This window comes from Hippichthys cyanospilos, chromosome 12 (assembly GCF_059441005.1).
Source record: "Hippichthys cyanospilos isolate Australia breed blue-spotted pipefish chromosome 12, RoL_Hcya_1.0, whole genome shotgun sequence".
Taxonomy (NCBI): Eukaryota; Metazoa; Chordata; class Actinopteri; order Syngnathiformes; family Syngnathidae; genus Hippichthys; species Hippichthys cyanospilos.
In genome coordinates, this window is record NC_142380.1 from 15,333,317 (window position 1) to 15,345,065 (window position 11,749).

An 11,749-nucleotide genomic window follows, 5' to 3' on the forward strand; every position below is an offset into this window, starting at 1 on the left:
ACTGCCCAGCTCAAACGTACCTTAACGCTCATTGGCTAATTCCTCTCACACCCACCAATCGCAATCTTTCATCGCCACCTCTTGCTTCCGGGTGTCATCAATGAAGAAATCTCTTAACGTTTGACAATACATTATAGTGTGTTTAGAAGCAAAACTGATTCATTTTCTTCCCGCTGTTAAAGAAAATGAACAGAATTTTCGGACGCAGTATATCCAAAGATCCCGGCCCGGATCTTTCAGAGTGTATCGGCAATGTAAGTCTTATCTGGCCACCACGCATATATTATTGTTTATTATGTGTTCCTTTACTTTTGTTGTATGGCGACAACTCGCGATGCGCACTATTCGTAATTATTTATTGCCTTTGTTATGAACATCTAAAATGGTTTTATTCCATTTGAGTTATGTAAACACCTTGCTAAAGATTTTCATAATAAACAGTAGCAGGTGTTAGAAGCCTTTTTCCATTTCAAGGCGTCCAAGTGGCAATTTTAAAGGGTGTAAAAATGAACGCTATATGACGTTTCAGGTGGACGCCAGGGGCGAGTCTGTGGTGAAGAAGATTAACATGTTGGACGCCGAGCTTGTTAAGTACAAGGAGCAACTGAAGAAGATGAAGGATGGACCCTCCAAGGTGAAGAATAGTAAATAGTGGTCAATCAAAAGTAAACACACCAGCTGTGGCCTTTTGTTTTTTCCACTTTTTTGTTTTTTAACAGAACACAGTGAAACAGAAGGCCATGCGAGTGTTAAAGCAGAAGAAGATGTGAGTACAAACTTAACATTACATCACTTTTTTGGATGTTGCTGTGGACAAATGGACATTAGAGCTTCTAGCTCTGAATTATTATGCAAACTCCCATCGCGAACCAAAACAGCAGCACCAACAGACATGAACAATTTCTGGTTCAATGCACATCGAGGTACGCTGTTTGCTGTCGCACAGGTACGAGAGTCAGCGAGAGCAGCTGGCTCAGCAGTCTTTCAACATGGAGCAGGCCAACTACACACTCCAAACACTCAAGGACACCAAGTCGACCGTAAGATTTGCTGCCTCCTGTGCATTCACGCTATACAACCTTTGCTCCACCTCAAAAATGATTACATCACCCTCGTTGTTGTTTGGCTAGGTGGATGCCATGAAGATGGGGGCCAAGCAGATGAAAAAGGCATACAAGGAGATCAAAGTGGACCAAATTGATGTATGCCATTCTCTATTGTCTCTATCCATTCATGCATGCATACATACATATGTAACATACATATATACATACATCAGCTTTTGGGCCTACTATCTATAGCTAGCTATTAGGTCTACTATCTTCCTGTACATCCATCTTCCAGGACTTACAGGACCAAATGGAGGACCTGATGGAGGATGCCAATGAGGTTCAGGAGGCCTTGAGTCGCAGCTACGGCACGCCTGATCTTGACGAACTGGACCTGGAAGCAGGTGTGCTCCAGCGATAGCCAAGCAACTCAAACAATTTCATGCCTCATCTTATGTTAAATAATAGAAAATTATAAGTTTAAATTTATTACAGGCATATATTGTGATATTACTCTTGTACTGACAACCCATGAAAGCTCATGCAATTTGATGCCTCATCTTGTGTTAAATAATAGAAAATTATAAGTTTAAATTTATTACAGGCATATATTGTGATTTTACTGTTGTACTGACAACCCATTGGAGGAGCTCTAGCTTCCAGTAGTGCATCTAAGCGATAGAATGAGCTACATAGTTGTAGGAGAAGGGTACAAAAGAAATTCTTAAAAATTGTATCTAATAATGGCATTACTGTACCGATAGGTGACTATTTAAAAGTCATAAAACAGTGTTATTTGTGTACGATTTACAGAGCTGGACGCACTGGGTGATGAACTGCTACAGGACGAAGACACCTCTTACCTGGATGATGCTTCTGCTGCTCCTTCTATTCCTGAGGGCTTTCCCGGAGAAGGGAAGACAGACAAGGTAGGGACATGAAATACCCTCAATTATTTTTTTGTATTATTCTTGAGAATGACAGTCACATCTTTGTTTTATTTACAGGATGGCGCCTTGGTGGATGAGTTCGGCCTCCCACAGATTCCCGCCACTTAAATGCATGTGTCAGCTACATTTTGACTGCAAACTCTTAATATTTATTTTTTAACCTATTGTAAATTAACACAAATACATGTAATTGATGACTACATCCCAGCTCTGTAACATACCTTTTACGTTTCTATGCCATTCAGAAACAACATTTCAGCACATTAGCCAGTGACATAATTTATTAATTTCTCAGTATTGTTTTTGTGATTTGTAGGTAGAATTGAGAGCATCTGGGGATTTGAATGAAATTGATTTGTTGGTTACTGTCTCTCACCTGTGTCATTGTTTGTATTTAACAGTTAGGGAATACTTTTAAATGAACTTTTGAAAACATTTTCAATTGGGTCAGACTAATGGCAGTTTTTTGTTTGATGGTAGAGGTGGGACAGCATCAGGAATCAGCTCTGAGCTCCTTGTTTCCAATGGTGATGGACAGGCTTACTGACAGAGGTTAGACTGGAATCTCCATCTACTATGATGACAGGTTATATTGTTATCTGTAGTAAGAGTAGCACAGGTGGAGGAGAAGCTACAGCGGTGGAGGTTGGTCCTGGAAAATGAAGGTAAGTTGCAGCAAGGCGGGGTATATGTGTGTGATATATGTGTATATGCGGGCTATATGTGTGTGGAAAAGAGGCAAAGACATTTTTGCAGGAAGTCAGAAATGGATGGAGAAGTGTCAGGTGTGATAGAGTTTCAGCTAAAATGAAAGCTATACAAGACTGGTGGGAGCTGAAATGCTGTTTGGCCTAGAGAGAGTGCCACTGAGGATAAAGATGAGGCTGAGCTGGAAGTAGCAGAGATGTGACCAGGATGGATACAGTCAGGAATTAATACATCAGAGGGACTGCACATGTTAGAGATTTTGGAGATTAAGTCGCTTTACCAGAGATGGAGAGATGGGCCCCTCTTACCTTTGATGGGGAGGAGACTGGCCCAGAAGAGGCACTTCTCTCACTGCTACAGGATTAATTTAGAAGACAATTCAACATGCCTTGTGCAGTGTGAATATGAAAACAAACCAGCCCAGTAGGAATCCGGTTTCCAGGTCTTCGTCATTTCAACTAAGCACAACTATGACATTTGAAACACAGCTAAAATCAGTCGTACAAAGACAGACCCCCCCCCCCCACACACACACACACACACACGCACACACACACACACACACACACACAGTAAGACCAATAACGTCCTAAAGAAACTACAGCAATTGGATGCCAAAGTTCTTAATTTGACAACTAAGCCCCCACCTCACCCTCCCAAAGGTTCTTTGTAATATTTTAACTAATATACGCGGTTGCATTATTTGCCTTCTGGCCCGGTTACGTCAGTCCCCCTGCTAACATGCAAACTAAGGTAAGCTAGGCTGTACGTTTGGGTTTAGCTATACAGTCAGATCATTGAGTATTTGTGAACAAACAATCCAATGTGTAAAATCTTGGGACTGCTTTTAGAGATGCGCCACTAGCAACAGCAAATGCTAGGCGAGAAGATAACATTCTAAATTTGTTCATCGCGCCGGATTATTCTTGGCTCTTTTGTCCCCTTTGCCTCTTAGTGCTGATTGGCTTTTGCCTTTCTTTGCCCCACAGGGAACGTGGTTAGGACCTCAATTCGGAAATGCTAGGATTTTTTTTGGGATATTTAAGGAATATTTAGAACTCGGTTAGGAAGCCATTAACCCCATAAAAACTTTGCATACACTACTATGCTCTGGAGTGTATCAGCGTATCATGAATTTTTTATAAAAGCTATGTTCATGGCCCTGCCATAAACTGGGGTTATTGTGGCCACAACACAAAGTACTATCCATTTGTGGCGGTCCACGCATTTTACACTTAGGCCTACAATGATTACTATTTCGACTTGAATAAATACCCCTCATACCATCATTTATGACACCACGGCTGGAGAAATCATAAAGAAGCACACACAGGCATTGCTGGTCCTTGCATCACCTAAATCGTGTACAACAGTCTTATCTTCCAGTTTTAAACAAACATTTGAAACAAAGTTTTAAAAATAAACCCACATCAGCATTCAAAATTCAATAAAATTACAAGAACATATTAAAAAGGAAAACAAATGCTTGCACTCACCAAAACGGCTGGCTGCCTCCCATCTAATCCATCCAATCACAGGGCGCATAAATGTTAGGTTCAACGTGAGGCCTTCTAGCTGGCCTTATTGTCACCAACTCGTGATCTCATTGGCTATCGCAAATGTATTAACTTAATGTGCCTGTTCACTTACAGCGCACAGACGTCCGCTGTTGATTCTGAAAACCTTGGGCAGATTTTATACAGGCCAGTGACACAAAGCTGAATTCTGATTAAAAACCCCAAACCTAAAACTACAACATGAATGAGCGTAACTAAATGGATACGACAAGAATACAGAAAAGGGAGAATAATTATATTTAGGAAAATTACATTTGAAATGAATTTGACTTTACTTATAATGTCAGGTTATGTTAGGCCAGCAGAGAAGGCCTTGCTGGCCCTGACAGTCCACCGCTACATTCCATTATACGATCACAGCTAACCGATTGGTACTCATCTTGGGGAACCAGTTATCTGTCTACTGCCTTGTACTGGATCACAGCTGAACGTTCCCTTGCACTGTTGTGTGAGTTCGGATATCGATGACTCTGTCAAACAGTGAAATATGAGCAGTTTTGGAAAGGGTTTACAAAAAATGCACTTTGATCCAGCCAGGATGTAAACATTGATTCATCTGATCCGGTCAGATGCATTTTGCCAATGCCAGGGCTTAATGGGCTCTTCAGAGGGGAAAGAAAAGGAAAAGAGTAAACTGTTCGGCTTTGAATCCTGATGCAGGTTCAAGGCATATAGTTTCACATAAAATTATTAACTTTTTATTAACCACCTCTGAAGGGATATATTTTAGTATAGAACAGTTGACCTTTTAAAAATGTTCTCTAATCATTTGTGTTGAGTCCATTTGTGTTAGTATGCTTTGTTTAGCCCGAGGTCATGCTTAGACTTCAAAGGAGAATGGGAATAAACATTTCTGTCGGGGGGGTCGAACAGGTCTGCTCCTGAGCTCGTATCCCTTTTCCTTCCTCGAATAAACATCTGGCTGACTCTAGTGTCTGGATGTCTGTTCCTGTTCTAAAAACTCACCACTGAGAAAAATAACGCTACACCTACAAGCTTTACCATGTGGTGTCTAGAGAATATCAATGTAACCAAAGTTAACTAGTGCTTTTTGATATATCGTGTAAGCCTTCTCATGAATGTTTGAGTGTATCAGTCAAAAGTGCTGAGCGAAAATTGAACTCTTGAGCCAAATGCAGATGACTAGAAAGATTGTTGACGCTGGGGGGACCAAAAGGACCCATCCCATTTTTGCGTTGTCATGTGAGATCCACTCGGAGATAGCAATTGGAGAAAACTGTAGTCAACAGTCACCAGCTTGGACAAGACTAACAAGGCTCCTACAAGACATGTGGTTGGCTCCCAGCATGACAAAAGTGAAGAGCTGTGAAAACTTCTACACTCCCTATTCAGACAAATTAGCCCTTGCACATTATGGTCATAGTTGTCTTTTGCAATTGGTTTTTTCTTTTTGCGTGAAGCAAGGTTGAAATATGGTAACCTACAGTCAATCTACTGTCTGCTTAAGGACTAATATGAAGCCGTGTGTGATGTGTGTTAGGCTTTCAATCAGAGCATGTAAAATCCAATACAATTAGGAATGTTTACTATCATTTAAGTTTTGAAGCAGAACCTCAATGTCTAGATGATTACATCTTGTTCTTTTAGTTCAGTGTTTTTTGTTCAAACATCCAAGAGGAATTATGGATTGGGCATGCAAAAACATTCTCAAACAAGCCAGTAGGCAAACCTAGACTCATCTGAACCAACCATTGTCATACCCGTGATCAATTGCACCACCTTCCACACAAACAATCTTCAATACAACCTAAGCTTTGCTGGATACTGTTTAAGTAGAAACAAAGCTTCTCAAGCAGAGTCTTATTCTCCAGAAAGATCCTTTTCATTTGTCATTTTGACCTTTTATAAACCATTTTGTATCAATCGAGGAGGTTGTCAGTCATCACTCAACAGAAGAAAAAAATCCATTGTCCATCTATACTTTTTATGAGGTGTGACTTCCATTCCAGCCCTCTGCAGCTCTCACAGTAAAGGAGAGCACCCTTTTCTTTGTCATGGGGGACTCTCAAATTATTCATGTCCAAAATCCAAACAGTGTCTCCCAGTGCAGGCAGCACCCCTCACTGCTTGGTCAATTATTGATGATCACAAGTCCTGCTGGTAGTGAACAGAGATGGATAGTGGATTGTGGTGGAACATAATGACATTTTACACTGCATGTCTGGTTTCTATGCCTTGATAAGGTTGACGGGATACATTCAACAGTTTCGAGCAGCTGATCTGTGTGTCTTAGATGCTGTCAACGCTCACTGAGGGAAGTAGGTCACTAGTAAACCAAACCATGGTCACAGTAGGGGGCTTCGGATTAGATACGCAGGTAGCACAAAAACATTACGGTGTTCTGCAAATATCCTCGAAAACATTTTCCAATTGGATTTCTTAAAAAAGTACTTCACTATCTGTATTTGTTGTTAGATTTTGCTTTTTGGCAAAAAAAAACCCTAATCAAGGAGAAGGTGGGTGTGAGAGAAAGGGAGGAGCTACCAGGTCAATTTGGCACAGGCAGAGTTGTGACTCTAGGTAGACCAGATAACCAGTGGGGATTTAAGGGCACTTGCAAATGAGGATGGCTCTCCAACACTATGTGACAATTTATAGGGAGCAATTTGCCTCTCCTGGTAAAGTGGAACGAATGCATCTCCGGCCAACTTCTGCCCACAGAAGAAACAACCCGCATCCTCAACCGGTAAGATACAGAGCAGAAAATTTCACTAACTACACGAAATCAAAAACCGTTTCAATTAACTTAGATTCTACAGGCCTGTAGAATATGACCATGTATGATATGGTACAATATAGAGTACAACAACAGTTTTCAATCACAAAGCTCAATCAAGTTGTAATTGCTAACAAGTTACTAAGCCTAATTTGATATAATCACCCACTTGTCTGGGGTCGAATTACTAAATTTCCATTCAGTTCAATTAGTGTTTCGATATAGGTTACAATGATCAAAATGAAAACACATTCCAGTTTTTATGGCTTACATATTTATTGTTTCTTTGTTTATTCTATTGCCTTGGCAGAATTTTCTTTTCCCCCGCAATCTTTACACCCCGAATAAACTGTCACATAAACCACTCACACTTTTACCCCGTGTGGAGGTCGGCCGTCAAGCATTTCCCAGTGTCGCACGACTGCCATTCAACAGCCCAGTCAGCATTTGTCCTGTCGGGAATTCCAGCATGGTGGGCTCAAGCAAAGCTCAACGCATGCCAGCCATAAACGCACCCTCAGCTCAACAGCTGCCGTCTTGTGTTCGGGAGCAGAAACTAACACCTTCCACTACCGGCGGCGTCCAGCTGAAGAGATCTTTGAAGAAATCACTGAGGTAAATCACTAAGGTTGCTACTATTGAATCTTAAAACATTTGCATTTTAAACCTTTACTTTCTATGATGTCATATTTTTCCTACCTAAATGAATGATTGACTTATTTGAGAATCCATACATATATACATTACATCACCCTTAATAAAGACTAATCAAGCAACACGTAATTTCCAGAACATTTAAAAACAATTGTTTTTAGTAGTTTTGACATTTAATTTTGTCACAATTGATTTAATAACTAATAAGCATGACAAACACATATTGAAAACACAAATAAAATGTTTGCACTCAGCAATGTGGATCCACACAGTGCCTTATTATTTGTAAATAAAATCCATCTTTTCTTTCCTAAAGAATACAACTGTACTGCAATTTTTCTGCGCGTTTAACCCGTGCAGTATTTTGACCATTCCGTGATCATTTTCTTCATCATTCTTGCAGTATGTTAGCCAAGGGATGGCAAACTCCAGGTAATGTGACAACGAAATGTTGCCGCAGCGCTTCTTTTTTCATTCTGAAGGCTCTGGCAGATTTAAGGGAAGATGACAGCACTAGTTATTGAAATATGATTGGATAATAGCTTTTAGTTCAACCTTTTAAATATTAAGCACTGAAAAAAAGCAAAAATATAATACGCCTAACAGAGAACAGACCAGGGAAAAGCAGAGGCCTTGCTGTTATCCAGGGCCCATCACTGACAATACACTATTGTCTGTTTAACTATACAGCTACTTCCCAGAAAACTTGAATATCCTAAAAAGGTTGTTGTTGTTTCTAATGTAGCCTATACCTGTTCTATTGTAAATATTGAGCCACACAGGGCCCGATAAAACTCACACTGAGAGCAACTGTGTCTGGTTTAAAGTGGAATTTACTCACCAGAGGCAAAATTTACAGCGAGTGACCTATTGCATTTTACCATCATGCAGAATAGTTTGGCATGACAAAAAAGTGCCTTGTACCTCAATTTTGTATGTGCATGTTTACAGTTTATTGTTTGACTGAATTGGTTCATCAACAGCGGGTGTTCCAGCTGTTTCCATGTGGTGAAACCCTACCAAGTCGGTCACTATGTCATACACCCACAGTTTGCATCTGAATGCCGTTATTAGGAAGAGGAACTACTTGAGACATCCCTGCCATTGCAAGATATAATTCACACTTTTTTTTCGTGCACTAAAAAATAACACGGTGAGAATGAATCAAGTGTCATGTATAGCAGAAAAAAAAAAAACCAAAACTTGTTACTAATGAGTGTTGTCAAGTCATGCAATGCAGTGCCAGTCAAAAGTTTGCAAAGACCTTCAAATTATATTGGTTTCAAGAATGTTAAGTGGTCTAAGAAATACAAGCTATTATTGCTTGACAATACACAATTTTCATGAAGCCTCATCCACATCGTAGAGCTGACTGAGAAAATACCAGGATGTGAAGTTATCAGGGAAAAAGGTGCCTACCAGGAGGGAAAAAAAAACAAACTCGATCAGTATTTCCAACAAATAATTCAATGATTTCGAATGTCAGTGGCATAAATATTAGATATAATTGAGAAAATCTTTAAAACCACATTGAATTAGTGGGTCTTTCCAAACTTTTGTCAGGTACTGTACATGCTAGTTTATTACGTGATTATTAAAAACAATAAGATACTGAATGAAAACAAGTCAATGACACCATATAAGTGTTCAATTTTTATTTTCTTTCTAAATGGAAATATTAATGTTTATCTTTTCTTACTAGTTTTGTACTATTTTCACATTTAAGTTTCCTGTTTAACGGTGTAATCGGCGGTAATGAAGAAAAATCCTGGAAGACATTTCCTATGCTATTATTAAAGTTGTTGTGTATACTGCTTTTTCTGAGTTGTTGTCAGATAATTTCCAAAACAGAAGGACAAATTACTTTAATTATTCATTTTAAATGCTTTTAAAAAACAAATATTATTCTCATACTCATGAATAAGTGATAATACATTTGTATTGCGGTATTATTGACTAAACTGACGATACTGCTTTTCAGAGCTGCTGTCAAATGATTTCCAATACAGTAGGACAAATAAATTAGTTTATTAATTTTAAATATTTTTTTAAATCAAATATGATTCTAATCCTCATGAATAAGTGATAATGCATTTGTATTGTGCCATTAATGAGTCTAAACTGGCTTTACAGAGACCAACATTCAAAGTTGTCATTGTTTTATTTCTTTGCCTCAGTGCAAGGGAATGTTAACAAATTTAAACATTAAAAAAAAAAAAAGTAATTCAACCATGATCTGTAAGAAATTGTGAATGTGACATTCATCATTGCAATTTTACCACTACTGGGTACAAAAACAGATGAGGATTTATGTCAGCGTATTGTTTTCCATCTTCTTCTCGTCTGCATCTATGAAGAAAGCAAAGTCTTATTAGTGATACAAGATATATAATCAATTAGCAAGAGTTTTCAGAGACTTCAAATGGCAAACACCGACATGTCACTTTTCTAAATACACTATCATCAAATTCAGCACATGAGCTGAATAAATGTCTATCTTAAGGGTGCAGGAGCATATCCCAGCTGTCTTCGGGCAGAAAACGGCATACACCCTGAACTCCATTTTTGTCATGCCACATGCACTCGAACGCTGCAAACTAGCATCTTTTAACTGAGGTACTTGAACTACTCGAGGGCTCATTTTCACCTAGTCTGCATTTCAAAACATACTGAAGTTAACAAGCAAGGATGATTTTATTGTGCAGAGGTTTGTAAAGAAATGTACATGTAAAAAGAAACTAAAACATTAATAATTTGACACTTATCTTTTAGATAAATAACAAATGTAAGCAGAATCACTACAGAGTTGGGAAACTTGGTGCGCAACATGTTTAATTTTAATGTGTCAAGTAACAAGCTACTTTCTGCTTGATGAGGGTTGAACATTTTTATGAATTGCTGTAGTTAGATGAATTATATAATTGTTCTATATGAAAGTTGTTTTTTAACCTTATTTAGCTAAACAAAAGATGCACATCTAGTGCATGTCTAACAAAGGCGTACTTTAAGAGTGTAGGTCTAAACGTTCTCTATTGTTGTCACTTGTATAAATGTAATTCATGCATAATACGTTTATCTCTTTTAAATGGAGACCGGCTTGTTAAAATGCTTGTTCCTTCAAAAAATAGCATAAATTAGGAAGCCCAAACGAAATTTTTGGGGACCTTTCTAGGCACTTTTGATCATTGTAAATTCTGTAAAACCTGTCTAAAACACACACCTTTTACGAAGGCGGCAACGCCAGTCAAGGGAACCGTGTTCAACCGATGAAGTTCATAACAACGAGATGCAGCACGGTGTGGGCGAAGAGAAAGTCAGCAAAGGCTCTCTCTGGTGAGATGGATAAAAAGTCTCCTTTGTTCTGTGGGTTGATCTGGATACGAAGACACACTGAAGAGACATAAGACGTATACAAAGGGTTAAACGTGCTGTGGTATAATGTCAGACAACAGTTTAAGAAAGACAACCGGAAAAAAACAATTGTCTGCATCATTAACTACAAGTCAAACTTCTCCATTATGCAGGGGGGGGGGGGGGGGGGGGGGGGGCAAAAAAGGATGCAGTACAGTAGCATCACTTAGTTGAAATTGATCATTTTGGCGTAATGAATTATATTCAACAGTAACTAATAATCAAGTCCTCCTATTCTTTGCAGTTGCACTGGCAATTTAAAACACATTTTGTCTATTTCAAAGACATTTTCCCAACTTGTAAACTGATGGATAAACGACTATTGGACATCTTACCTGCGAGAATGAAAGAGCCCACACATGAGATGAAGCCAGAGAGAAAGCTATTGAAGGGAAATGTTCCAACGAGCAGACAGTAGAGGAACTGCAGTGCTCCAGTCAGCATGATATACAACAAATATGCATCCACAACTTTCAATTTATTGGGCGTCGTAGTGGTGTATTCCTCAAGAAACCGAGAAATGACCGAAACAACTGAAGCCGACATTGTTGGTCAGGTATTTTGTCAAGTGCAATCTCCAACCGAGAAGCTAGCGCCGTTAAAACGCGACGTGTCCGTAAAACACGGAAATGGTCAGAGCGCAACAAAAATATACTCCGGCTA

At 39.1% G+C, this 11,749-nt stretch overlaps 2 protein-coding genes and 1 long non-coding RNA gene across 3 annotated transcripts; 2 read left to right on the forward strand and 1 right to left on the reverse strand.

The window, feature by feature from the left end:
• Positions 1–66: 66 nt before the first annotated feature.
• Positions 67–5,215, forward strand: chmp5a (charged multivesicular body protein 5a). Its single transcript, XM_088429987.1, has 8 exons — positions 67–254; positions 530–634; positions 720–766; positions 947–1,040; positions 1,131–1,202; positions 1,345–1,453; positions 1,863–1,978; positions 2,057–5,215. The coding sequence occupies exons 1-8, from the start codon at positions 186–188 to the stop codon at positions 2,105–2,107; spliced, it is 663 nt and encodes a 220-aa protein (XP_088286113.1). The 5' UTR covers positions 67–185; the 3' UTR covers positions 2,108–5,215.
• A 559-nt stretch (positions 5,216–5,774) lies between these two features.
• Positions 5,775–9,438, forward strand: LOC148415081 (uncharacterized). Its single transcript, XR_015867519.1, has 3 exons — positions 5,775–6,991; positions 7,332–7,636; positions 8,659–9,438. It is a non-coding gene; the product is annotated as an uncharacterized LOC148415081 (long non-coding RNA).
• Positions 9,439–9,817: 379 nt separating this feature from the next.
• dad1 (defender against cell death 1) lies at positions 9,818–11,736 on the reverse strand. The gene is made up of 3 exons (XM_088430436.1): positions 11,422–11,736; positions 10,896–11,065; positions 9,818–10,024 (listed from the first exon to the last, which is right to left on the reverse strand). Exons 1-2 carry the CDS (start codon positions 11,630–11,632, stop codon positions 10,935–10,937), a joined length of 342 nt encoding a protein of 113 aa, XP_088286562.1. The 5' UTR covers positions 11,633–11,736; the 3' UTR covers positions 9,818–10,024; positions 10,896–10,934.
• Positions 11,737–11,749: the final 13 nt, after the last annotated feature.